The 27,871-nt window shown below is 43.6% G+C and overlaps 1 protein-coding gene across 1 annotated transcript in view; it reads right to left on the bottom strand.

Annotated features, from left to right (window-relative positions):
• COL24A1 (collagen type XXIV alpha 1 chain) overlaps positions 1-27,871 on the bottom strand; it is a 417,206-nt gene that overhangs the window by 347,765 nt on the left and 41,570 nt on the right. Inside the window, exon 2 of the mRNA XM_082265511.1 lies at positions 2,623-2,687. Within this exon, the coding sequence (XP_082121637.1) occupies positions 2,623-2,687 (65 nt within the window). The remainder of the gene's footprint in view (positions 1-2,622; positions 2,688-27,871) is intronic.

Genomic DNA, 27,871 nt, shown 5'->3' with positions numbered 1-27,871 from the left:
GGCCAAAACTGTTTAATTTTGGATTGAGTGTGTGTGTGTGTGTGTGGGGGGGGGGGGGGGGGGAGTAAAAGTTCAAACCCTGAACAACTTATTTTTTGCTGTCTGTGTATCATTGTAGAAATTTTCCTTCACTTCCTGCCCCAGAGATGCAATATAAAGTTTGAAGAAAATCTAATCTACCTAAGCAAGGTGAATTTTTCTTTTAGATAGCTGTCCCTGCAAAAGGAAGATTTTCCTTCATCTCTTGTTCTGGGTACAGCTCTAAAATGTAGAATTTCCCCCACTTTCCTCTTTTTTTTTTTTTTTTTTTTGTAACAATGGTCACCAGTATAAACAGAAAGGGTAAATCTCCCTAATGGCAAAAAGATGCCCAAAAAAAAGAGGGATTAAGCTTTATACACTCTATCCCAAAAAACAAAGTTTTGCCTAGCACTACACTTTAAAGTGGTTCTAAAGCCTTAAGGTTTTTCACCCTAATGCTTTCTATGCATTAAGGTGAAAAACCTTCTGTACTGCAGCTAACCCCAGTCCAACCCCTCCCCCTTTTTTCTTACCTGAGCCCGATCCGATCCAGTCATGTGAACGAGAGCAATGGCTCCTGCCGCTGTCTCCCTCTTCATTGCACAGATTGGAGCCGCTGCTGTCAATCAAATGCTGTGAAACGGGAGCAGGGTTGAGTCCCTCTGTCTGTGTCAATAGACGCAGGAGCAAGGCCCGGGAGCGAGCATGCACGGGTGCCCCTATGGAAACTGTCTTTCCGTGGGGGCACCCCGCCAAAGAAGAGGGGCCTGGAGCGCCCATGGGGGATCCCAGAAGAAGAGGATCATGGCTTTAAAAAGCATTGCACAGAGCAGATAAGTATAAACATGTTTGTTAGTTTACATAGGGGAAAGCTCTCGTGCTTATAAAATCAAATAAACCTCTGTGTAAGTGTGCTCAAATAATGCTTACACAAACCCAAATTGCTGCAGCTTAAACAACTAAACAAATATTATAAAGTGAAAATATATTCCAACTAACTGCGCATTACACCCAAAACATATGTGAGTAAATAACCATTCATACAATATAAATAAATATTGGCAATAAGGTATTGACAATAATGTAATGACAATAAATCAAGTGAATGGGAGTCCAAAATCGCGCACAAAAATAAATAAGTGCCAACAAATTTGGATGTGACGAAACGCGTCAGAGCCTGGCTATACGGCATACCGGAAGTAGTGATCGAGTGAGCGGAGGTATCTCCCTAAGGTCCGGTGTACCATCATGGAGGTGGTGAGGGCCGAGGGAGTACCCCAGACCCCTGGTTTTACTATATGCGCTATTGTTTCATGATTTTGTAAGCGCAATCATATTGAATTTATTTTAGCAATAAATAGTATATACCGTATTGCACTAGTGGGGCTCTTTTTCTTCTTTTATATACATTTGAAAGAGGAAGAGGTGACCCGTAGGATCTATTTGAGGAGGATTTCCTTATTTGCAACGATTATTTACACTGCACAGTGAGCCCTAACCATGAAGATGGGGGGGGGGGGCAATATTATGTGGTGAGTTGCCTAGCTGAGGGTTGTGGAATTCACAGAGGTGGTGGACTTTGTGGTGGCCCAGTACTCAGCACGGGATTATCACTATATCACCAACTATCACTATACTCCTTGATCACAGTGGATTTAATGCAGACTTTTTTGTTGTCACTTATTTATTTTTGAGCACAATTTTGGACTCCCATTCACTTGATTTAATGTCATTACGTTATTGTCAATACCTTATTGCCAATATTTATTTATATTGATTGAATGGTTATTCACTCACATACGTTTTGGTTGTTTGTTATTTTAATTTTTAAAAAAAACAGAAGGATTAGAGTCCATTCACACTAATACAGCTTGTCAGGCGACTTGTCAGCCTGACAAGTCGCAGTCCCATTGTGTGGTACAGGAACCGTTCTAATAGGGGCGACACATGTCGCTCCGACTTAGAAAAAGGTTCCTGTACTACTTCGGGGCGACCTGGAGCGAGTTGCATAGACATTCGTTCTGTGAAGTCCGTGCAAGTCGCGCCAAAGTCGCCCCCGAAGTCGTGCCGCGTTGGTGTGAACCGGCACTTAATATCACTTTAAGTAACACTGACTGGTCTTGTAACGGCCCTAGCTTGTGACTGGACAGTGAAGGAGAAGCAGCAGACTGATTAACTCATCCCTCTGTCACTCAAAATGAATGGCGCCATAACATGGTAACAATGTACCCTGTGTTAACATACAAGGGTGTCAAACTGGCGGCCCTCCAGCTGTTGCGAAACTATAAGTCCCATCATGCCTCTGGCTGCAGGAGTCATGCTTGTAATGGTCAGCCTTGCAATGCCTCATGGGACTTGTATTTCCACAACAGCTGGAGGGCTGCCAGTTTGACATCTGTGAAAGGCACCTGATCACAAAAGTGTATTTAGGCCCTGAAGGAGTTTAGCAATCATTTGCAAACTGAAGATTTATATTAAATAAGCACAGTATCCTGAGACCTAAAAAGAGATTTTCTGTGGCTGGGAGATTCAGATCCTTGGCCTGCAGGATCTCAGAATACCTAAAGTCTTTCCAGGTGTTAGACAGAAAAAAACTCTCACCTTGTGCTTGTTTCTCTGCAATTCCAACAGATGTGCATATTGCAATTAATATGAGGAGTTTTATCCTAAAAAAAAAAAAAAAGAACAAAAGAAAAAATTGTATTATTACATTCAGTTAAGCAGTTACACATAAAGCAACCTTTTAAGGACCCCACTATTTATACAGTATGTATATGAAGGCAGCCATATTTCCTCATTACATTACAAGGGTGAGTATATGCATGAAGGTGGGGAACCGTCTGACCCTGTACCCCTTTGCTGTCTGGGTACCATGGAAGACTTTCTAAGACTTCGTTATCACTTGCACGAAATTCCAACACTAATGAGCACCTCTATCATTCATTTTTTTGGACACATAACACATGTTCAAGGCAAGTTAGAAAACACACCCCAGACGCCCTCCAAGTGATTTTTTTAAAACAAAACTAAAGTTCCACTATACAGGAAACTGACGGCAGACAGGATTTTCTGTTTTTAATTAATATATACATTTTTTTTCAATCCACGGTGGTCCCCAAAAACAAAAACCCGTATGTGAACTAAAAATGTATGTGAAAGACACACAAAAGAGTGAACTTAAGGGTGTGCCTTTTTTCACCCCCAGAAGGGGTAGGCCCTTACCCTGAAACCCCAGGACACAAGGCTTTTGACAGGGACAAGGTTCGAACATAGTCCACCTACCAAAAGGCCCCTCTCTTATGGTCAGCTCTCCCAAAGAGAGACCCCTCGGTTTAGGGGAGGCAGGCACCTGATGGCCACACATCCTCTCTCTTAGACTTAAGGGTAGGCCTGAAGACCCACATCCTCCATCCAGTGAAAAAGACAAACATAAGTGCAAAAAGTGACAAACATGAGGGAAGAAAAATAAATAAATAAATAGTGGCTGTTACCAACCCTGAGGCCTGGTAACAAAAACTGCCCATTACTGAGCCAAAAGGCCTAGCTAATGGAGGTGTAGTGCAGAAAATGTTTTTTTGTGGGGTCTCACACCCAACTGTTACTAAAAGCACCCCTGGAGCGACCACTCCCCGGAGGCACAAATACCACGGACTCTCTGCCTTCCCAGTCCATGACCAGACAAGGTAGACCCATTCAAATCAGGAGGCACTTTTCCCCTCCAGTCTTCCTGGGGGAATTACTCCTGTGCCCCACATCCCTTGGGCACCCCAGTTTCTGTTCTGTTCAGTTTCTGTGCCGGTACTAGCCTTCAAAGCCCCCATCGTGCCAGCAGAGATACTGTACAGCCAGCCATTCCTAACAAAAGGCCAGTATGACGGCGTAGCACCCCTACTGGACACTGATAGGAACAGATACTACACTTGATATGTCTCTTATGCAATAAAATGCCCCTATCTGTATGTTGTCTGTCTAGGAGGATAGACCCACATATCATGCTAAGCATACAGTAAACCCCGTTATATCACGGTTCAGTTTTTGCGGTCCCGGTATATTGCGTTTTTTTTTCTGTAAGACCTATTAATATTATTTTACTAATTAAATCATTGTTAATTAAATATTTTTGAGTTTTCCATAGCTCTTGCTCTGTCTCTCAGTATCTTTTATGTGTTTAAACGTGTTTCTATTGTTTTAAAAGTGTGTTTAAAGACCTTAAAATGCTTTTAAAAGTACAGTAAAAGTTATAAAAACATGCCTAGAGTGTATTTAATAAGGGTCTATTTCACGGATTTTCACTTTTCGCGGGTGGGTCCGGGAACGTAACCCCCGCGATGGAGGGGGGTTTATGGTATTCCCCCTCCATGTGCCTTTGTATGTGTTGATGGTTTTTACATTCATTTCCATATATGTTGCCGGAATCATAATCTAATAGTAATCGCCCTGGTTAACCTGATGCTGAATTGGGTCTTCCTGGTTAGCACCACCGTCTTGATGGTCAATCGGCTGTTTTTAGCAAACATGTGTAGCTTCTTTGCATTATCAGGCTGGACCCATCAGACACAGCTGGAGCACTGCAAGGAGACCAAGCAGCAGGATAAAAGTTTATCCATATGGATATTTATCTCACAAGATGTTTATTCTGATTGTGCCTAGGCTCATTATGTATATTTAGAGGGATTCGATCTAGACTGGACCTATCAGATTTGAGGGGGAAGCATTGATTGTAGTGAGGAGGGTAAATAGGGGAGGGGAGGGTTTTGGGAATAAGGAGTGGAGTGGGAACCAGGGGGATGGGGGAGAGGGTTTTTCGGGGTGATGTAGACAGATTGACAGCATCCCTATGGGGGGGGTTGACCTATGCGATGTAATTTTGTTATGAATATACGTTCAATAGATTACTATATTGGTAGCCTTAGTAGGTGCCATTTCCTCTGCGGTGTTTTGTTTTGTACATTATTCAACTTTAGCCAGAGCTGCAGTTTGATTTTACCTACAGACACCCCTTACCTGCATCGGTAGCATTTTGGTAAAGATGAACTACCCCTTTAATGCAATATGTTTAGCTCTGCTTTACCTTTTCCCAATGCTGTGGGGAATTTAGCTACCGTATACACATTTTATCAGTTATCAGCCACCATGAAAGTGTATTGTTTTCAAATGGTCATCTGAATCATAGACTTGCATTGCGAGAGGGAACAGAGAGGGAACAGAGAAGTACAATTATGTAGAGCTGTAAAGCAAGAAGCAGAGCCTGCATATGTAATGATTTCATATGGCTAACCCTGTGTAAATATCCAAATTACATTAACCAACAAAAAGAATATACATTCAACTTAAAGCAATTTTGAAAACAAGGAATTGCTCCCTCCAACACTCCCTTGAAGCTCCCCTGGTAAATAAGCCATGATTATCACATATCCAGGAACGATAAGAGAATGCTTTGCATTTTCTCAACATAGAGAGGCAGGGCAGTGAGGTCACATTCTCCACCTCATCCAATCAAATAGCGCTTCACATTCATTCAGAAAATGGCAACTGTGCAGAGCGGACAATCCCTTGTGTTCAGAATGCAAGAATGCAGCAGACCAGCCACTTGGGCGGGGGGGTCGACCCAGAAGCAAGTGGAGATCAGTAGAGTAGTGATGTCTACTTCAGTGATTTCCAGCTTCTGGGGACTTTAGCAACGTATGGTATATACACTATATTACCAAAAGTTTTGGGACACCTGCCTTTCCACGCACATGAACTTTACCTTTGGCATCCCAGGCTTGAGTTGACCCACCCTTTCTAGCTATAACAGCTTCAACTCTTCTGGGAAGGCTGTCCACAAGTTTTAGGAGTGTGTCTACGGGAATGTTTGATCATTCTTCCAGAAGCGCATTTGTGAGGTCAGGCACTGATGTTGGGAAAGAAGGCCTGGCTCCCAGTTTGCGCTCTAATTCATCCCAAAGGTGTTCTGTTGGGTTGAGGTCAGGACTCTGTGCAGGCCAGTCAAGTTCATCCACCCCAAACTCGCTTATCCATGGACCTTGCTTTGTGCACTGGTCCAAATCATTTGGTGGAGGGGGGGTTATGGTGTGGGGTTGTTTGTCTGGGGTTGGGCTTGGCCCCTTAGTCCCAGTGTAAGGAATTCTTAAGGCTTTAGCATACCAAGACATTTTTGGACAATTTCATGCTCCCAACTTTGTGGGAACAGTTTGGAGATGGCCCCTTCCCGTTCCAACATGACTGCGCACCAGTGCACAAGGCAAGGTCCATAAAGACATGGATAAGCAAGTTTGGGGTGGAGGAATTTGACTGGTCTGCACAGAGTCCTGACCTCAACACGATAGAACATCTTTGGGATGAATTAGAGAACAGACTGTGAGCCAGGCCTTCTCTCCAACATCAGTATCTGACATCACAAATGTGCTTCTAAAAGAATGGTCAAACATTCCCATAGACACACTCCTAAACCTTGTGGACAGCCTTCCCAGAAGATTTGAAGCTGTTATAGATGCAAAGGTTGGGCCAACTCAATACTGAACTCTACGGACTAAGACTGGAATGCCATTAATGTTCATGTGCATGGAAAGGCAGACATCCCAATACTTTTGGTAATACAGTGTACATAGTTAAGTGGTCCAAGATATTCAATCGACTTTTGTCAATGGGACACGTTGGACATTTTTTCATGGTTCAGCAGCCGCAGTCGTTGATTAGTGCATTCTGACAGAGGCAGGTGCCGCTCTCAGAACACAATGTCTTGAATGTGGGGGATTCCTCCATCCACCATGTTTGAGGGGATAGAGAAATTTGGGGGTTTATTTTCTGTGTGTGGTCAACTTTACTCAGGGAATATACTCCAGTGCAAATAGCTGTTCCTGTGAAACTATTTATGAAAGGATTCCCCCTCACTTTGGAGAGATTTCTAAAAAAAGTTAAGCTGAACTATAGAAAAATATAAAAGACACAAATTAATGCAGCTCTGTAATTGTCAATATATCAATATATTTTCTTTATCAATACAAAAAGTGTAAGCACCTGAGTTTGACCCGATGTCAGCCTCTTGCAGTCCCTGTACACAGGGCAGGGACAAGGAGGCAGGAGGGGCATGTGCCTCAGATGCCATGTTTTCATGCATGGGGGGGGGGGGGGGGGAAGCGCAGCACACTCAGGACATGTGTCCTATATATCCTTGTGAGTGCCTGGGTTCTGACTCTACAACCACCATCATTATGTTTACAAGCTTGATCACTGGCCTTTGCTGCAGACCTCCAGGAATATTTAAAGTATAATAAAACAGAAGCATACTGTCAACCTTCCAACGTATGCAAATCAAATTTTAAAAAAGGGATTACGTCAGTTGCCACATGCAATAACCTTTGCAAAATGTTGCTCTTTTAGTCACTCTGACCAATGCGGATAAATTACTCATCAGAAGAAATGAAGGAATGTCACACTGCCCCAATGAACATAAGAACAGTACCGGGTTTATTTAAAGGGGTTTTCCACTTTTACTTCAAAACAGGAATAGCCAGGGGTGGACTGACAACTCATGGGGCCCCCGGGCAATCAGAGATAATGGGGCCCCCTCTATCCACACTGAAGCCGCACAAAGCCCCACCTACAAATTGCAGCTCAGCCACATAGAGTGGGCATTTAAATATCTACCTCAGCATAGCCTGCATGGAAGTTCCTGGCTTCTTTCTGTAGTGTGTAGCCTCTCATGGGGCCCCCTACTGACCCTGGGCCCTCGGGCAGTGCCCTAATCCCCGAATGGTCAGTCCGCCCCTGGGAATAGCCCTTTACGCCCTCTCAATGTGAAGGCCAGTGGATGGATCACTCTCACCCTCACTGATCAGCTGTTCTGGAGGCCTAAAAAAAATGACTCCCTTGAAGCTATGCTGCTTTACTCTTCCAGTTTAAGAAACCTGTGGCTTTTGGTGGCTTTTCAATCCAAGAGCTGGGCTGTGCCAAAAAAAGGCCAAGCAGCTCTGAGCTGTTTTATCTCACCCGCAGAGCAGCTGTTTGGTGAGGGCCCAGGAGCAAGGAACTCTCATTCATTGTTAGACTATCAAAGGAGGTGTCTTGTATTTTCTAAAACCTCATGAATAACATTGTGAGGTGGCTAGAATGATGTACAAAATGATGTATTCCAGGGATTCCCAAACTACGGCCCTGCAGCTGTCACAGAACTACACATCCCATGAGGCATTGTAAAACTCTGACATTCACATACATGACTAGGCATGACGGGAATTGTAGTTCCTGAACAACTGGGGGGCCATAGTTTGGGAATCCCTGATGTATTCCATAAGATTTATTACTCTGTATAACGTGTGCACACAGGTGTACAATGTAATGTGTTGGTGAAACGCGTTGTTACAATGCACCATGTTTTTTCCCTTTTTTCTTTTACTTTATTGACATGATAGAAACACAAACTACAGCTACTTGGGTTGAGGCACTAGGACTTTCATGGTACCATACAAATTTGTGCAGCAAAATTGTTAAAAATGTATCTTTTTTATTTATACATAATTAAAAATTCCGCCTAATAAGTGTAACAATGCAATATGCAAGTTCACTCATGGCATCCATTATTAGGACATGAATTAATTTCAGTGTAATTAAAATCAAACACAAAGAACAACATAGAAAAATCCTTTTTAACAATTTTTCTGCACAAATTTGTATGGTACCATGAAAGTCCTAGTGCCTCAACCCAAGTAGCTCTAGTTTGTTGATATTTCAGGACGTAGGTACATTATAATTACATTATTTAATGGCACATAATATAATAACATAATATAATAAGAAACACAGTTCATTTCACTGCATTTGTAATGCGCCACACATGCTGCACAAAAATGCATCCTGTCCTACTTTTTGCCAGCGCACACCAGCGCAACACATTGATGTGAACTGAAACTATACAACAATACAAATTGCATTGTCTATGCCTTGAGACTGTGTTGGGAGATGCCACCCAACACATATGGTGTGAATGGGTCCTTAATAGACAAGTAGAGCCAAAGCTCTTTTGGCCCTACTTCTCCTGGGGATCACAGGAGTGCACTACCTTCTGCACTCCTGTGACCAAATTTCAGCTGACAGCGGGCAGTCCACTGTTGGCTGATGCCACTAAGCCGGTCCAGGCTCTGAAGAGGTCCCGACTTTACAGTTGAGATCCACCCAGATGCCTGGACAGGCAGCTGGCTCAGCCTCTCAGCGAGCTCAGGGAGACTGAGCCAGTCTATCCGTCCACTTCACAGCATGGCGCTCCAGTGAGCGCTGAAGAAGCAAAGCGGAGAGCCGGTGACTGGCAGTCACTGGCTCTCTGTTCTGCTCCTCCAGCACTCACTGGAAGACTGGCATTCACCGGCTCGCTGCTCACTGAAGACCAAGAATGAAGCAATCAGCGGTCTTTAATGGCTAAGTTCTCGATCTTAGAAGCTGCGGGGAACAGATGCAGCATCAGATAGGTAAACTTCTATTTTAGGATTAGCATACAACTTGATCTGTCTATACCTTTAGATTTATTGATCTTTCTTACGTTATTTTCACTAAGATAACTTTGTCTTATATATTCTTTTTTTAAATACCAATTTGAATTGTTCAGGGTTGCTAAAGGATCTCTTTAACAAAAGCTTTCTTTTTGTAAATAATAAAATGAACATAAGATGAACAAACACTTGCTGGCCAGGCCTTTTCTGGAATTTTTTATTTATAAGTTTAAACTAGTATTTTTTGCTAGAAAATTACTTAGAACCCCCATACATTGTATATTTTTTTTAGCAGAGACCCTAGAGAATAAAATAGCGATGGTTGTAATATTTTATGCTACACTGTTTTTTGGCAGCGGTCCTTCAAACGCAATTTTATTGGAAAAAATACACTTTAATACATTTTTTTTAAAAAACACCAAAGTTAGCCATATTTTTCATATAAAGAGAAAGAAGTTATGCTGAGTAAATAGATACCTAACATGTCATGCTATAAAATTCCACACGCTCGTGGAATGGCGACAAACTACAGTACTTAAAAATCTCCATAGGCAACAAGTTAAAAATTTCTACAGGTTACCTGTTTAGATTTACAGTGGAGGTCTAGTGCGAGAATTATTGCTCTTTTTTTCTTAAAAGGAAGGACAAACTCAAGATAAAGGTATATTTAAGGGATACTATAAAATGAAGGCACCCACGTCCCAGTATGCATGAATATGAAAATAGAAGAAGGGGGAGGGCGCAAGGGGGACTTTCTAGAGAGGTATCGTCATTGGACCAATTTATTAGTCAAGAAATATATAAAAAGGATATTTTTATTGAAACAACATGAAGTAAAATGTATGCTGTATTTCTAAACAGTAGAAAACAGTATTACAAAATCAATAAAAACATATGAATACAAGCCAAATCGTAGCGAAGCATATATAAATCAATCAATATCGTATCTCACACAATGCTTAATAGAAGATTTCTATAGACCCTAAACCAACCAGATGTGAAATGTACTGGTTAGTATAAATGTAAAGAACAATGATGCTCTTTTTTCTTATTTAGTTTCCTTTTTATTTTTACACTGTCCCTTTATTTTTACTTTTATCACTTTTATTCCTATTACAAGGACTGTAAAAATCCCTTGTAATAGAAAAAAGCATGACAGCCCCTCTTTATTGAGAGATCTGGGGGTCAAAAAGACCCCAGATCTCTCGTTTACCTTTAAAAGCAAAGGAAAAAAAAATAAAACTTTTTGATACTATGACTTTAAAAAAAAAAAAAAAAATATTTAAAGCGAAGTTCCCCCCCCCCTCCCTTCCCCCTGCCACGAAAAAATGAATAGTCAACAGCTAAAATACTGTAGCTGCCAACTTTTAATATTAGGACACTTACCTGTCTAGGGATCTCACAAAGTCGGCACCCCAGCCGCTTTTTGGATCGGCTATCGGGTGCTGCTGCCGCCATTAATTGTAAGGGAAACCAGCAGTGAAGCCTTTTCTGCTTCACAGCTGGTTACCTACTGCGCATGCGCAAAGTGCGCTGCACTTTCTAACTGGCCTCGTGACAAAGGAAGGAGGAGGGGGGCCGAACTTCCATGGGACCTTGGCTGTATGTTTATAGGAGAGTAGAGGATCAGGTAGCTAAAAGTGCCTTTGCTCTCCCCTAAAATAAGCAAACAGTGCCTCTGCACTGCAAGGGAGAGTTTTCAGATTTCAGAGTTGGGCTTTAAAGACCTTAATTGCATAATTTATTGGTGTTCTGTAAAACCTTCATCCAAACTAAGAAACTGAAGCTGAGCTATGCTATCTGCTTATGCCACTTATTTCACAAACTGTTCTGCTGGATGTTTGGCTTCTCATAAGTACAAATGCACTAAGAAACCCACCATACCTCGGGCTGTTTGGTCAATCTCACTTCAAATACTTGACATTCCTTTTGTCATGGGAATACTATACGTATAGTATTACCAGCTGGCCTTGAACATACAAGGTTTGCAGGACCTGAGCTTGCTATCTGTTCCACACCTGATACAGACAATTTATATGCAGACAGGGATGTGTGGAAAAGCTTACGAGTGATCCCACTGATGGTCACCAACTGTGGCATGAAGAACCAAAATATTGTTAACGATAAAGGGAAAAGATAAATAGATTTTTAGACATCTCTGTTACCTCTTGTTGGTCATAAACTTTAGTTGATTCCCAACTAAAATAGGGGTAAATTCTGATTTTTCTTTTAATGTAAGGTGGCTTTTGCCTACGCCAGGATTTGCCCGGCTTTTCACGCTTTGCTGAATTAAAGGGAATGTGTAGTTATGTAGTGACCACCGAGTAGAAACAAAACCTTCAGCGGGGGCCCAGGCATCTGATACTACCAAGAGTGTAACAAAAATGTTACACAGCCACATTAGCTGCTTGCAAGACCCATGCCGATAATCACACTGGAAAAAACACTGAAAAAGGGGTGTTTTTGAACCCCTGAAATATGTATGTACTCTTTTTGATTGGCCCTGATGCTAAAAGAAATAAAGATGGATCTGGATCTTTGAGCCATGGTGTGCTCTTCAATTCACATTTTTGTTATATTACACTACAAGTCAAGGGAATGGTGGAGGTCCTTTGGGGAGTAGAAGCCGCTTGCCTGGGAATCTGATCACCCACATCAATATCATTGCATTAAAGTGTTTGTAAAGTCTTATTTTATATATATATATATATATATATATATATATATATATATATATATATATATATATATTTATGGAGACTAATATGCTTGTTTTTAAGCTTGTACTTGCATACATTTTTATTTTAAATAAACACTCCAGATAGAGTTTTGAACTCAAGGTACTACTGACTTCATAATTACCAACAAGAATTTTAGATTGGTTTATTTTTTGTGCTGCAATTTTGTGCGCTGAAAAAAAGGAGGACATGTACCGGTATAACCCAGCTGCTGGTGTTAACAAGCCCTTACAGGCAGCATGTAAAACACTTAAAAGGCACTTTGAGACAGGGTCAGAGTAACTACCCAGTAAAGGCTAATGAAGCGTTTTAGCTGCATTTTACCTAATTGTTAGACATCACCTTGATGTCTGCATAAAACAGCAGACAATAGAACTCAGTTCAAATACTCAGGAATCCAATTTTAGGATGAAGCAGTTTTGATTAAAGTTAAACTTGGATAGCATTTATCCCTATCTTTCCATTTTTTTTTCTGTAAAAGTGAATCTGTTACTAGCTCATGGGTCTAATTAATACAATCAATGCCATTCTTTCTGTATATAACCGGAGGTGCCATTATCATCCCTAAATTCCCATATTTTTCCAGATCCTCACAATGTTTGCTTATTCTGCCACACCGCTTGCAAAGATCGAGCCACTGTAAGGTACACTGAAACAAAAGATAATATTGTAAACAGCGGTAAATTTGACGGTGATTGCCTTTTACTACAGCCCCAGTTTAACAGTCACACAATGGATTTGACAGATTTTGTGTTTGCTCACACTTGCCCCCCTGATGTGCACAAACGTCTAGCAGGCTGTACTTTCTACTGCCTCCCTTTTCATTCCCAATCAGGGCTAAACACTGACAAACCATTCGAACAAAAGGATACATTCACCAAAACCTTATAAAGAACTCCAGGCAGAAGTGTATTTTGGTTTTTCTGCCCTTGGCAAAACTAAAATCAGATGACCCCCCCCCCCCCCCATATAAATTTGTTCCTCCCCATCCGCTTTAAAATTGTGCAAGCCCATGGAACAATGACAAATTATTTAAATTTTACTATCCTGAAGTGATGCTTTGAAAGCCTTTACAGGTTACCACATTAGCTTTATGGAGGAGATCTGGTGCTAGGATTACTATTCATGAACTGACGTTACCGGTGATACCTCACATGTGTGGGGAAATTGCTCACCTTTGCATGCGAGCACAGGAGGACGAGGGCAATTTTTTTATGTGTTAATTTTTTTTCTTTTGATTTTTATTTACACTGTTGCTTTATTTCTTTTTTTATCGCTTTTATTGCTGTCCCAAGGAATGTTAACATCCTTGTGACAGAAATAGGCATGCAACAGCAGGTATTCTTTATAGATTGATCTGGGGTCTATAAGACTCCATATCCCTCCTCTGCACTTGAAAGCATTTAAAATATAGAGATTTTATCGAGTGTTTTTGATTTGCTTTAGATTTTTAAAAACTGGTGCCAATGGTTTCCGAGTAAACCGGAAGTGATGTCATGTCATAGTTTCCGGATTACTTTTACGAACAGCTGATCAAAGCCGATCCCAGTGGGATGAGAGAGCCTGAGCAAGCTGCAGAAGGTGGCGGGAGGGGAAGGACGTCCCCTAACCCTGCTTGTAATAGCAATCAAGCAGCTTGTAAGCCGCTCCAAATGCTATTACAGGAGCGCCAACTAACGGCTCTAAAAAACAATACCAGGATGATGCCTGCAGCTGGTATAGGCACCGCCTGGTATAGGCACCGCCCTCCTGAAAAATGCCACCCAAGGCAAATGCCATGTTTGCCTCATAGTAGTAGTAGTATGGCCCTGACTCCAGGTAGCTATCAAAGACACAAATTAGTGCTGCTCTGCATTTATTAGTACACTTTTAAATGTATTTTTTTCAATGCAAGCAGTGTAAGACAGGGCTCAAAATTTCAAGTCCTGAGCTACTAGCCGGGCCTTAAGGGTTATTCGCTACCAGTTGCCCAACCCAACTCCTACCCTGCCCCGCCCCTTATTCCCCCCTAAACATGCCCTCATAACTTATCTCAAAAATGACACTGTTAAATGTTTTTGCATAAATGCAGAAGTTACAAAAATAAATATTAATAACAACTATATCAGTGCCCATCAGTGCAGCCTCATCAGTGCCCATCAATGCACCCTTTCAGTGCCCATCAGTGCAGCATCATCAGAGAAGCTCATCAGTGCCATTCAGTGAAACCCCACCAGTGCCCATCAGTGCAGTCTCACCAGTGCCCATCAGTGCAGCCACATCAGTGCCCATGAATGCAGCTTTATCTGTGCCCACCAATGCAGCCTCACCAGTGCCCTTCAATGCAACCTCACCTGTGCCCATCAATGCAGTTTTACCTGTGCCCATCAATGCCCCCTCACCAGTGCTCATAAATGCAGCCTCACCAGTGCCCATCAATGCAACCTAACCTGTGCCCATCAATGCAATCTCACCTGTGCCCATCAAAGCAGCCTGATCAGTGCCCATCAATGGCCATCAATGCAGCCTTATCTGTGCCCATCAATGCAGCCACCCCTTTGCCCATCAATGCAGCCTCTCCTATGCCCATCAATGCAGCCTCACCTGTGCCAACCAATGCAGTCTCACCTGTGCCAACCAATGCAGCCTCACCTGTGCCCAACAATGCAGCCTCACCTGTGCCCATTAAGCAACCTCACAAGTGTCCATCAATGCAACCTCACCTGGCCCCATCAATGTAGCCTGATCAGTGCCCATCAATGCCCATAAATTAAGCCTCATTTGTGCCCATCAATGCAGTCTCCCCTGTGCCCATCAATGCAGCTTTACCTGTGTCTATCAATGCCCCCTCCCCAGTGCCCATGAATGCAGCCTCGCCTGTGTTATCAATGCCCCCTCTCTAGTGCCCATGAATGCAGCCTAACCAGTGTCCATCAATGCAACCTCACCTGTGCCAGTCAATGCAGCCTGATTAATGCCCATTAGTGGTGCTTCATCTGTGCCCATCAATGCAGCCTCACCTGTGTCCATCAATGCAGTCTAACATGTGCCCCTCAATGCAACCTCACCAGTGCCCGCCAATGGCGCCTCACCTGTGCCCATCAATGCAACCTCACCTGTGTCCATCAATACAGCCTGACCAGTGCAGGGGAAGAGAGAGGAGAGGGAGAGGAAAGCTGGCCGGATCATCACAGAGTGGGGATGGCCCCCCTGTAACAGCTTTCATTTGAATTGCTGGGTACTCGCCATCACACACAGTCCTGCTTCTTGGATCGGCTCTTATGATAGACGTCACGCGTCCCGGCATTGGACCGATGTTCTGTCTACCAAAGGAGCTGGGCCAGGAGGCGGTGCTGTGGGTGTGATGAAAATTCAAATGAAAGCTGTTACAGGGGGCGATCTCTGCTCTGTGATGATCCGGCCAGCTTTCCTCTTCCTCTCCTCTCTCTTCCCCTGGGCAATCGCTGGGAGAATGGCTCCCGAGGCAGCCCCACACTCACCCTCAGTCATTTTCCACTCGCAAAACGCGAGCAGGCGAGTTGAAAATGTGAGGGCTGGTAAATTTGGCTTGGTATCAGCCTCTTGTAGTCCCAGTACAACAGAACTCAAAGTGCGAGAAGGGAGAAGCAGCACAAGAAGCCATTCAAGTATGTTGATGTGTAAAGAGCCTGCTGATATAAGGAGAGCAGAGTGACAGAGAGATGAGCTCATCTGTCAGTTGCTTTTTCTTTCATGGTCCAATAAAAGACTGGGGAAGGGACATGACCTAAAAGTGTTACTGAACTGCAGCACAAAAAATTCCCCAGATTCGCCCTCTTTATTTGTCCTGGTGACAGTTACCACTAAAAGTGAAAGTGAAAAAAACCTAAAGTGCTAGTGGTAACCAGCTCAGGAATAGAGAGGTATTCCTCCAATGGGGACACAAGTTCTGGTCGCTCTGGAGACAACCAGGGATGTTTTGGCTATAGGACAGGAAATGACAAGTGTTATAACCCTCCCCTACTTCCAATATGAAAAAATGAGATTTTTGACCTACCGTAAAATCCATGTCTCTGATGTTCATTAACGGACACAGCTCCTGATCTTCTTACCAATTGGGATATACTGCTCCCTACAGGAATAGGACACTAGGCATAAAAAAAGTCTGGCTACGCCCATGGGCAGTCCCGGGGGTATACTCCCTATCTTTGCTATAGGTACTCAGTTTTGTTACAAGCAGTGTCAGAAGAATTACAACTCCACAGAGGGGTGGGTGAGGTGTCCGGCAATGAACATCAGAGAAATGGATTTTACGGTAAGTCAAAAATCACATTTTCTCTTTCATTCATTGACGGACACAGCTCCTGATCTTCTTAACCATTGGGACGCCCCAAACAAGTGTTAAACATGAGGGGTGGGAACAGCAAAAAGGAAATTCCCAAGGCTAACTAGCCAACCAGGTAAACAGGAGCTCAACCAAAACAACTGGAGCTCACCTGAAAAAAAACAATACACCCATGGGGGGGGGGGGGTAGGATGGGTGACAGATGAAGGGGGGAGCCTGATGGGAAAGAGGGGAACCCAGGGGTCTGATCGTCCCACGGAGGGGCCTACGTCCACCCCAAAACCATCCAGGGGGAGAGGGAGAACAGCTACCATACCAGGAACCAGTCGGGCACCGCTCCAGACAGAACCTCCTTGCCATCTAAATGGGAGGCTGTCGGCCAGGAGGAATGCTGCGACTCGAGCCGAGACCCAGTCGTATGTGACGTCGCAAGGCATTTAACTCGCAGGCCAGCCCCCATCCAGTGGGGCTATGTCACGGCCTACCTAGTGTGGAGCTGAGGTCTGTGCGCACTCGCTGGCCACACTGGGGTGACCTCTAGATCTCTCTGGAAAGAAAAAAAAAAGAAAAGTTCAATTGAAAAAGAAAAAATTGCCAGGACCAGAGATCCCAGCAAGGAACTACGTCCTTACTCCTGACTAGACAGAAAAAAATTGAGTACCTATAGCAGAGACACGGAGTATACCCCCTGGGACTGCCCATAGGCAAAGCCAGACTTTTTTTCTGCCTAGTGTCCTACTCCTGTAGGGGGCAGTATAACCCAATGGAGTAAGAAAATCAGGAGCTATGTCTGTCAATGAACGAAAGAGAAAGAAGGTTTTGCCCTCAGTCCTACTTTAACAAAAGATATGTTGTCCAAGGTTTATATTTACTTTAAGGGGACTTTTATGTTAAATGTTACTCTACAAGGACTGATGTTTGCTGCATACCATTCTGTCAACACCTCCGCCTGAGTATTTTGGAAAAAGCCCAAAAACTACGAGCCAAACTTGACAATAAGGAGACTTTTTATGAAGTGCCATAAACCAAAGTGACTATAATCCACAGACAGCAGCTGGACAAAACAGATGTTATTATATACAAAATGCAGAAAACAAACAGATGTTATTGTTATTCTAAAATGGAATTCCATATTATGGAAAATTTAAGTGAATTAAGTTACCACAATTCCCTCCAAAATCAGGCCAATGATACTGTATGTATGATTCAGACTTGATCCTACTCCTACCATCTATGCTCCTATTTGTAGGAAGCTGACAATGATTAGGGAAATGTGCAGTCTTGAGATCATTTGCAAATGATTACTGTAAATACTCAGTGTACAGTCCATAGAAAGTAATGAATGTGAAGCACAAATATAATAAAAATAAAAGTTTTGAGAATTGGTGAAAGACTTTCCAGAGATGTTACCTATGTCTGTCTGCAAAGTTTTAGGTACCTTCAGCATTTTGGGGTGACTACAGCTGTCAAGTATTCAAGTCACATACTTCTGACTCCAGTGCGGACTATGATGTACATATATTAAGCAAGTCTTACAATTTAGAATTTAAAGAAATTAATAGTATGTAATACTGGTATGTACACAAGGAGTCTTTGAACATTTTAGTAGAAGGGCCACAATTAATATTTTTCAAATATTTGCGGGCCGAAAAAAATCATTTTTGTGAATCAACTCACAAATAGCATATCAGAGTATAATTTAGTAAACAAAAACATAGTTCCTCTAATATCATAGACCTTACATCAAGGTCCCCATCAGCACCCCCCCCCCCCCCCTAAATCAGGATCTGCCTTAGGAGTTCCCTCCTAAACCAGGATTCTTACTAAAGTCTCCCTTACATCACAATCCTCATGAGAACCCCCCTGACATCAGGGTTCTATTAGAGCTCTCCGTCAGAGCCCCCGGTTTCATCAAGAAGGTCCCCCCTCAGAGCTCCTTTACATCAGATTGCTCATCAGAGCCCACTTACATCAGGGTCTCCATTAGATCCCCCTTACATTAGAGTCCCCCTTATATCAGGGTCCCCATCAGAGACCCCCTACATCAGGGTCCCCACCAGAGCACCCCATGCAACCCTACATCAGTGTCCCCATCAAGGTCACACTGTATATCAGGATCCTCATCAGAGCCTCTTTTACAGCAGGGTCCCCATCAGAGCTCTTGTTACATTAGAGCCCCACCAGAGCCCCCCATATATCAGGGTCCCATCAGACTCCCCCCTATATCAGGGTCCTCATCTGAACACCCCATACATCACAGTCCCCATCAGAGCCCTGCTTACTTCAGGTTCCCTATCAGCAGTGCACCCTTACCTTGCAAACAGCGTGTCTGTAGTTGGTGTAACATTAGGGCAGGAAGCAGAGCAGGTATGGGAAGAGTAATGCCCCGTACACACGCATCGATAGTTGGCCGTGAATTTTCGGCCAAGGTCCGATCGGCTGATTTTCGGCTTGTTAGTATGATGCTTTCGACAACCGACTGCGACTTTTCGGCCGAATAAAATCTGGTGTGCAGGCTATAAAATTTTTGTTGGCCGTCAACAGAACGGCCGATTTTCCGTCAGTCAGTACAGATTTCGGCAGACAAAAATCTGATGAGCAAGACTGGGCATGCTCAGAGAAGAAAAAACACAGGGAAAGTAAACCAGCACATGACATCACTTCTGAAGTTGGTTTTTGTTGGCCGAGAAAATTCATGTGCAGTCTAGAGCACATTCCAACCAACACAACAACACTGGACAAAAGACGGCCGATCGGTCGGCCGATAATCGTTGCGTGTGTACGAGGCATAAGTTCTGTCCACCTGCTGGGGCAAGTTCATTATCAGTTGCTAGTATGCTGTCCTAACAATGAACTGTTGGGATAATCATAGCACAGCTGTGGAGGAACGTCCATTGCTGCAGGCCTTATGCAATCCTGTAGCAGGCCAGATTTGGATATAGGCTGTTTCTATTTAAGAACACTTTAAGAATGTGGATACCCCTCCAAATGAATCAGTTCAGGTGTTTCTGGGGAAGGGCGCTAATAATACTGCATAACAGAATTTTAAATAATTATGTGCTTCTAACCTTGCTGCAACAACTTGGGGAAGGCCTTTTTTTATTCCAGCATAACTGTTTCCTTCAGCACAAAGCCGGCTCCCTAAAGACATGGTTTAATGAGTTTGGCATGGAGGAACTAGAGTCTCCTGCACAAAGCCCTGACCTCAAGCCTATTGAAAACCTCTGGGCGAATTGGAATGCCGCTTGCAAGCCAGGTCTTCTTATCCAACATCAATACCTGACCTCACAAATGCTCTTTTGGTTAAATGGGCACAAATTCCCACGACATGCTCCAAAATCATGTGGAAAGCCTTTTTGGAAGAGTGGAGACTGTTTTATAAGTAAAAGAGGGGTGAGGGATTCCATATTATTGACCATGGTTTTGGAATGTGATCTCCAATAAACTCACATAATAATGCTACAAATAAAGTTATTTAAGCGTGTAAGGGCCCGTTCACACCTATGTGTATACATTTTAACAGATGTTATAATGTCCGTTACCACAAGCTGCATTGCTCCATTAATTTCCAAGAACATTCCTATTATTTCCTAATAGAAGGCATCTTAAGCATCTGAATTATTTTTTTCTTTTGCAACACATTGCAAAGCTGCTTTTTTATTGCTTGTAATTTAAATTACAGAGGGGCAGGCGCACACCTGTGCATTCACAGGTATGAAAACAGTCTTAGTACAACTAAAGGCTTTTGTATGAGAGTCTAAACATGTACCAAATCCAAATACTATGTGACGCGCAAGCGCAAGCAGGCAACTTCAACTTCACAATTTTGACAAAAGCCTTTTACATCCACTGCAACATTTAGACTCTTCTTAACCCATTAGAAAGGTTATTCTTTCCTATCTATGGGTTCGCCTATGGTATCTCATTACTATGCACACTGCTACTTGCTGTAGTATATGTGGCCCAGATTACTTTGCCCACTGGAAACATGAACTGTCTCATCCCAGAACAGAGATATAAAATTCCTTTCTGTGTTACCATTATTTTACGGGATTTATATAACATCAACAGTTTGCGCAGTGCTTTACAAAATGGAGGCAGTGCGTACAATTACAATATGATTCAATAATTACAGGGAATCATAGGACGCAGCTTGTTAGAGCTTGCAATTTAAAAAGGAGGGTTACCCCTAGATTAAAGTGTTACTAAACCCAGGAGCCTGCATTCACTATATATGATATCCCACAGTACACAGAACATGGAAAAGCAATCATTTTAGTAAATATAAACTGCTAAATACCTTTTCTCATCAGCAGTATATAGCAGCCATGTGGCTTTTTTCAGTTCCTAGTAAAGCTTGTAGGAGGAGTTTTCATTTCTCCCATGATTGTCCTCTCAGGCTTTAGCACCCCCAACCCTTTGTCTGGAGAGTGCTGATTGGCCTTGTGCTGATCACATGCACCCTCCCAAGAAAACTTTCTAGCAATACACACCAAACTGAGCATGTGCAGCCTGACTCCATAGACTGTAAATATCAGGTTATTTTTTTGGAGACAGTGGAAGAAGGCAGGGGTGCGAGAAGACAGCATCAAACACCCTTTTTACACAATAAGGAGGATTTTTTACTTAGGTTCCACGTTGAGTATAACAAGCATGCTTTACTGCATATACAGACTGATTTTACTGTTGTGGGTTTAGCACGCTGTGGTGGGTGGCTGGCTGGCTGGTAAAGGGCCTGTGGGTGGCTGGCTGGCTGGTAAAGGGCCTGTGGGTGGCTGGCTGGCTCCCTGGTACAGTGCCTGTGGCTGGCTGGTACAGGGCCTGTGGATGGCTGGCTGGCTCGCTGGTACAATGCCTGTGGCTGGCTGGTACAGGGCCTGTGGATGTGGGTGGCTGGCTGGCACCGGGCTGCTGTGGGTGGGTGTATGGCTGTGATACACTCCCGCAAGACTAGCCCAGACTCCAGACGAAGCTGTCCAAGGCGAGGGAGGCGGCCTAAGAAGGCAGAATGACGTCACGAAAATATTGGCAATATCGGCCAGTTCCGGGGCCGATACCGATATATTGAGGAAAGTGCATATCGGCCCCCGATATATCGGTCTGTCCCTAGTATGCACATGTAGGTTCTTTTGTTACATAATATATTGGCTGTATATAAATATGGGGAATAAGCAGGCAATTCTTCTGACATCCTTTCTCCAATAGCAGAGCAAGCACAATGGGGAAGCTTCCCCAACCAAAAAAACTGCTTAGTTCCAGTTTATAAACCTACAGGCCTTCTAAACCTGGATTGAAGGGTTTTCGCCTTTTTAGGTGGAAGTGATTCCCTATTATAACACAAATGCCTGAACGCACAAAGTCACTCAAGCCCATGTAAGGATATTATAAATATAAAGGTAAAAATATCCTTTTTAATTTTAGTTTCTATGAAACATAAACCTGAGCGCTCCAGATTGGTGGAAACTAATTATTACAGTGATGAAACTGGCAGTGGAGCCAGCTAGTGAGTTTTGAGAATCTTTGAGGAACTTGAGCTGCTCCAAATTCCTCAGTTTGCATTTGAACCCAGACGACCCCCCCTCCTTGACGTTTGTTCCTCTGTGTGCTGGCAGTTGTGTGCTTTGGTCTTGGGTGGTCTTTTACTGCTGACCCCTGCATTACCTGTCAGTACAACACTGCACTGTTGGGAAGCTGCTCTAGTAGAATCATCTGTCCATCTTTGCTCTGGTCTCATTGCCATCCTGTAACCCCCTAAACATGACCCCTTTCACTGCCCCCATTCTTCCTAAAAGATGAATTCCTGAAGGATAACTCCTCTGGCAGTTAGTTTTTCCCCATCTTATTCATTTGCTTGGGGAAACATATCCTAAATTCAGTTAGACGTCTGTATTCAGGCACAAAACTTTAATTCAAATATTGATCAATCCTTCCACGGAGGATATAAATCCAGTTTGTGTGCACCAAATGCTTTTGCAAGCCCGGACATTACTTTGTAAAAGTAGTAGTGACATCACCACTTTGCTGCACATAACTTCGCAGATAAGAGAGCTGTGGGATGGACCCATCAACTCCATCCACTACAGGCTGTCTGCAGAAAACTACAGAAGGGGGCGGAGACAAGACCAATCACCCTGCACAGTAACAGAGCAGTAGTGACCGGTCTTTATTACAGGAAGCTCCTGCTGAGAGGAAAAGTTTCACACTGGAGGAAATTCACAAAACACTAAGATTCAAGTAAAAATATACATGACTCATTGTGTTTAGACAATATTTGCTTATCCAAGAGTTCAGCTTTAAATAAAGATGCAGATAGGTTTCCATAAAGGTTTCTTTCTAGGGTCTGTACAGCATGCATCACAATTCTCACCTTGCTTCCTTTCTCTAGTGCAGTACAGTACGGCTCGTCTCTCTTTAAAGTGGAAGTAAAGTTCCACACATTACTTTTATCTATAGACAAGCCTTTAATAAGGCTTACCGTTTAGAAGATATTTATATTATATCCAGCCAGTGACGTCACTGGCGCATGCGCTCTGAAGGGATAACCCAGCCGTGCCTTTCCTTCTGAGCCCTGTGCCATAATGCGCATGCGCAGGAGTGACGTCATTGCAGCTCCGTCCAGTCACAGAGTCGGAGTCCACGCGAACCCGACGGGGGAAGATGGGAGCTCGCTGCAGCTCTGAGATCTGGGCGCGGGAGAGCTTCGTTTTAGGGTAAGTTTAACATATTGTGCTAGAATGCAATGAATACTAGCACAATATGCCTTTACTTTGTAGAGTGTAAAAAAAAAAAAGTCCAGCGGTTTAGATCAGCTTTAAGAGTACACACTTGACAGCCACTGGTATAATGAATTGTGAGATTCGAATGTTATGTTTGAGAACAAAGCAACAGCAGCATAGACCAAAGTATGCCATGTTATGAAGTGTGGGAGGAGCTAAGCATGGTACTATGATGCAGTTTTGGAAAGTTGTGATGGAGGACTGTGTTATAAGTCAGGGCTTGACAAATTTGCTTTGAACCTAGGAGCCAGATAAAAAAGTAAGGAGCCAGTTTTCCTCCAAATCCCCTTCCTAGTGTAAATTTCCCCCCCAAATCCCCCCTCCGAGTACAAATTCCCCCCCTTCCAAATCCCTAATCCCAGAGCAAATCCTCTCCCCCCTCCTAGTACAAATCCCCCTATATCCCTCTCCTCTTCTTAGCACAATCTCCTCCAAATGACCCTTTCCAGCACAACCCCCCCCCCTCCCCCCAATTCACCCCTACTAGTACAAATCTTCCTGCTTTCTAACACACACCCCCCTCCCTCTCATTCTTCTTTCTAGCATAAACTCCCCCCCCCCTCCCACCATTACCCTTCCCTTTCCAGCACAAACAGTCCCCCATCACCCTTCCCCCACAAGCTCCCCCAAACCCTACTACAGGAGTAGTAAGAAGGTATGAGTTCTCTTCCTCCTTAACATAACTCATAGCTCCAGATTACAAAGGATCGCTCTTACATCGGACAGTACACTGCTTGATTAACCGCCACCAATCTCCTCCAAAGACTGCTCATCTCCTGGAAATGTGGGTAGGGGGGCGAGTAATTAAGCCGTGTACCATTGGAGCCAAGATCGATCCTGTGTAATCTGCTGTATGAAGGAGTGCTCCATTGATGGGAGAGAGCACAGAGAGCCCCACCTCCTCCCGACTCTCTCCGTTCACCGCTGACACTTCTCCTGTCCCCGGTCCCTTGTCAAGGTCCAAAGGGCAGGGATTGGGGGAAAAGATCAGTTGGGTGGGCTGGCGGGGGCTCAAACGCTGGGACACAATTTCTGGTCACCGTGGCTACCTGGCGCCTGGGATTTGTCAAGCCCTGTTAAAAGTGAAATGTGACAATGCTCAACAATAAGATTTCTGTTGTATTCTATGGGGCCTGTTCATGTCTGAGCTATGCCCTGTCATGTCAAAGAAATACAGGAACTTCTTTGTAGCAAGATTTCAATGAAAATGTGTGTAACACAACCAGCCTGCTCTTCCTTGCAACCTGGTTTCCATTGGGCCCAAACAAAACCGCTTCTGCCTGAAAACACTTTAAAAATGCCCGAAGAAGCCAATGCTCAATTATGAGCCAAGCCTTACACAAATTTCTGGAAAAAAACATAATTATTTAGAACCAAAAAGATTGCACTAGCTGATAGATCAGGCATGTCCAACCTGCTGCCCGAGGGCCAAATGCGGCCCAGAACCCCAGGCAATGCGGCCCACTGCCCCCTGACAATTATTTTTGTTGCTGAGGAGGAAGGAAGTCGGGTCGGGGGAACGGCCACAGCAGCTTCCAACTGTAGGCAGAGGCTGCCTCGGAGGGGAGGGTGGGGGCGAGCATTTGCAGTATTTCTGATTCCTACCACCATGACCACTTCAAATCACTGAAGTGGTCATGGTGGTTAGAGTGTTCCTTTATTATCTCTCAGAAGAAGTAAAACTCTGTATACTGATTCCATTTAATTTGATCATCCTCTAGTTGTGTTAAATTAGTGCGGGGGGGGGGGGGGGCGCGGCGGCACATTTTATTACTTATATACCTTAACTATAGTATATATTTTATATGCGGCCCGAGAAAATTTCTCTTCACCCATTATGGCCCAGAGAAGCCAAAAGATTGGACACCCATGTGATAGATGAAAGCCAACACCAGATTTGAACATTTCACAAAAGCACCTAATAAAGACATCATATGAAATGCAATAAAACAGACATGTGCCTGTGGACACGAGGCCCCCTCATGGGTACAGGCATGTTGTGCATTCCCTCAGACACCTGAAAATGACAGGGGTTACCTAGTTTTTTAGCACCCAGTTTTTTAGCTGGAATGTGGCAGAACGTGGAAGCCTTCTGTGTTTACATAGCAAATTTGCTCTCAGTGGCTCTTGGAACAGATCCCTGCATGCACATTTTCACCAGGGCACGGTGGGAACAGATCTTTAGAATCTGAGAGAAAAGAACGAACTGGCTGCAAGGCGAGGCAGAGTCACCTACACAGGGAGGTACTAGAGTCGGGCCAGATAGGAGAGAGGGATGTAAGGAAGTTTGGAGGAGGGGGGGTTGCACACTATGCATAACGCGCTCTCAAACCTTGCAATCTGTACACAGCACACCCCTGAACTCTGCACTCTGTGGGTAATTCACTACTGAACCTTGCACTCTTTATGTAGTGTACCTTTAAACCCTTCACTTTGTACATAGGGCACCTCTGAACTCTGTACATAACGCACTCCTGAACCCTGCACTCTCTATGTAGTGCACCCCTAAACCCTGCACTCTGTACATAGGGCACCTCTGAACTCTGCACACTGTACATAACGCACTCCTCAACCCTGCACTCTGTAGGGCACCCCTGAAGTCTGCACTCTGTACATAACACCCTCCTGAACCCTGCACTCTGTACACAGTGCACCCCTAAACCCTGCACTCTGTACATAGCGCACCCCTGAACTCTGCATGTAGCGCACTCCTGAACTCTGCACTCTGTATGTAGCATAATCCTGAACTCTGTAAGTAATGCACTCCTGAGTCTCGCACTCTGTATGTAGTGCACCCCTAAACCCTGCACTCTGTACATAGGGCACCTCTGAACTCTGCACTATGTACATAATGTTCTCCTGAACCCTGCACTCTGTAGGGCACCCCTGAAGTCTGCACTCTGTAAATAACACACTCCTGAACCCTGCACTCTGTACACAGTGCACCCCGAAACCCTGCACTCTGTACATAGCGCAGCCCTGAACTCTGCACTCTGCATGTAGTGTACTCCTGAATTCTGCACTCTGTATGTAGCGCAATCCTGAACTCTGTAAGTAATGCAGTCCTGAGTCTCACACTCTGTATGTAGTGCACCCCTAAACCTTGAACTCTGCAAATAGGGAACCCCTGAACTCCGCACTCTGTACAAAGCGCACCTCTGAACCCTACACTCTTTACATAGGGCACCTCTGAACTCTGCACTCTGTACATAATGCTTTCCTGAACCCTGCACTCTGTAGGGCACCCCTGAAGTCTGAACTCTGTACATAACACACTCCTGAACCCTGCACTCTGTACACAGTGCACCCCGAAACTCTGCACTCTGTACATAGCGCACCCCTGAACTCTGCACTCTGCATGTAGTGTACTCCTGAATACTGCAGTCTGTATGTAGCGTAATCCTGAACTCTGTAAGTAATGCAGTCCTGAGTCTCGCACTCTGTATGTAGTGCACCCCTAAACCTTGAACTCTGCAAATAGGGAATCCCTGAACTCCGCACTCTGTACAAAGCGCACCTCTGAACCCTGCACTCTTTACATAACTCACTCCTGCACTCTGTATGTACCACACTCCTGAACTCTGCACTCTGTACATAGCTCTGCATCCACATGTACGGTATATGCATAATTACATTGGTCCAAGCTGTACCAATGTACTGTAACTATATAATAAATGCCATACCTGGAATTCTTCTTTGCTGTAGCTTTCATTGCAGGGTAATGAGTGGCGGGTGAAGATAAGCTAAATATAATGAATACACTGAGTAATAAAGAATACATCTTTCTCCCTTAGCTCCAGTTGTCATTACGTCACTAACACAACAATGATGAAATAATTAGTAATAATGGAGATCTGAAAGGCCCCTAGCAGCTACAAATATCCAAGCAGATTGCTATACTCATACTCAATGAAAGGGTTATACTAACTATGTACAAATAACAGAGACGGAAATGAAGAATGTGAAATACAATTATCAGACAAATATTTTGTGTGTCAAGATGAAAGAGCACATTGATTGCCTTGGGGCAGAGCCTCCCCTTCCCAGTAATCGCAGGATCCAAGAGAAATAGCTGCTTTATTTTTCTTTCTCACACAGATTTCAGTATGGATATACAGCTCTGACTACATACTGTCATCACCAACCTCCACTGTAATTTCATCTATGAAGAACGAGGAATTACAGCAATAAAAACTGCTCTGCAATGGATTTCCAGAGTTCAAGAAAACAATAAAAAAAAAAAGGAATAGCGAGTTTGTTTAACCACTTCTGGATCGGAAGGTTTTCCCCCTTAATGACCAGGCCATTTTTTTGACATATGGCACTGCGTTACTTTAACTGACAATTGCGTGTTCTTGCGACGCTGTACCCTAATAAAATTGTCCTTTTTTTCCCCACAAATAGAGCTTTCTTTTTGGTATTTGATTACCTCTGCCATTTTTATTTTTTGCGCTATAAACAAAAAAAAGGGCAACAATTCTGAAAAAAAAAAACAATATTTTTTATTTTCTGCTATATGACATTCCCAATAAAAAAAAAATTAAAAAT

Source organism: Pelophylax lessonae (genome assembly GCF_965119305.1).
Source record: "Pelophylax lessonae genome assembly, chromosome: 8".
NCBI classification, from domain to species: Eukaryota; Metazoa; Chordata; class Amphibia; order Anura; family Ranidae; genus Pelophylax; species Pelophylax lessonae.
The sequence above is the reverse complement of the archived record's forward strand: the minus strand, read 5'-3'. Positions and strand labels throughout refer to the sequence as shown.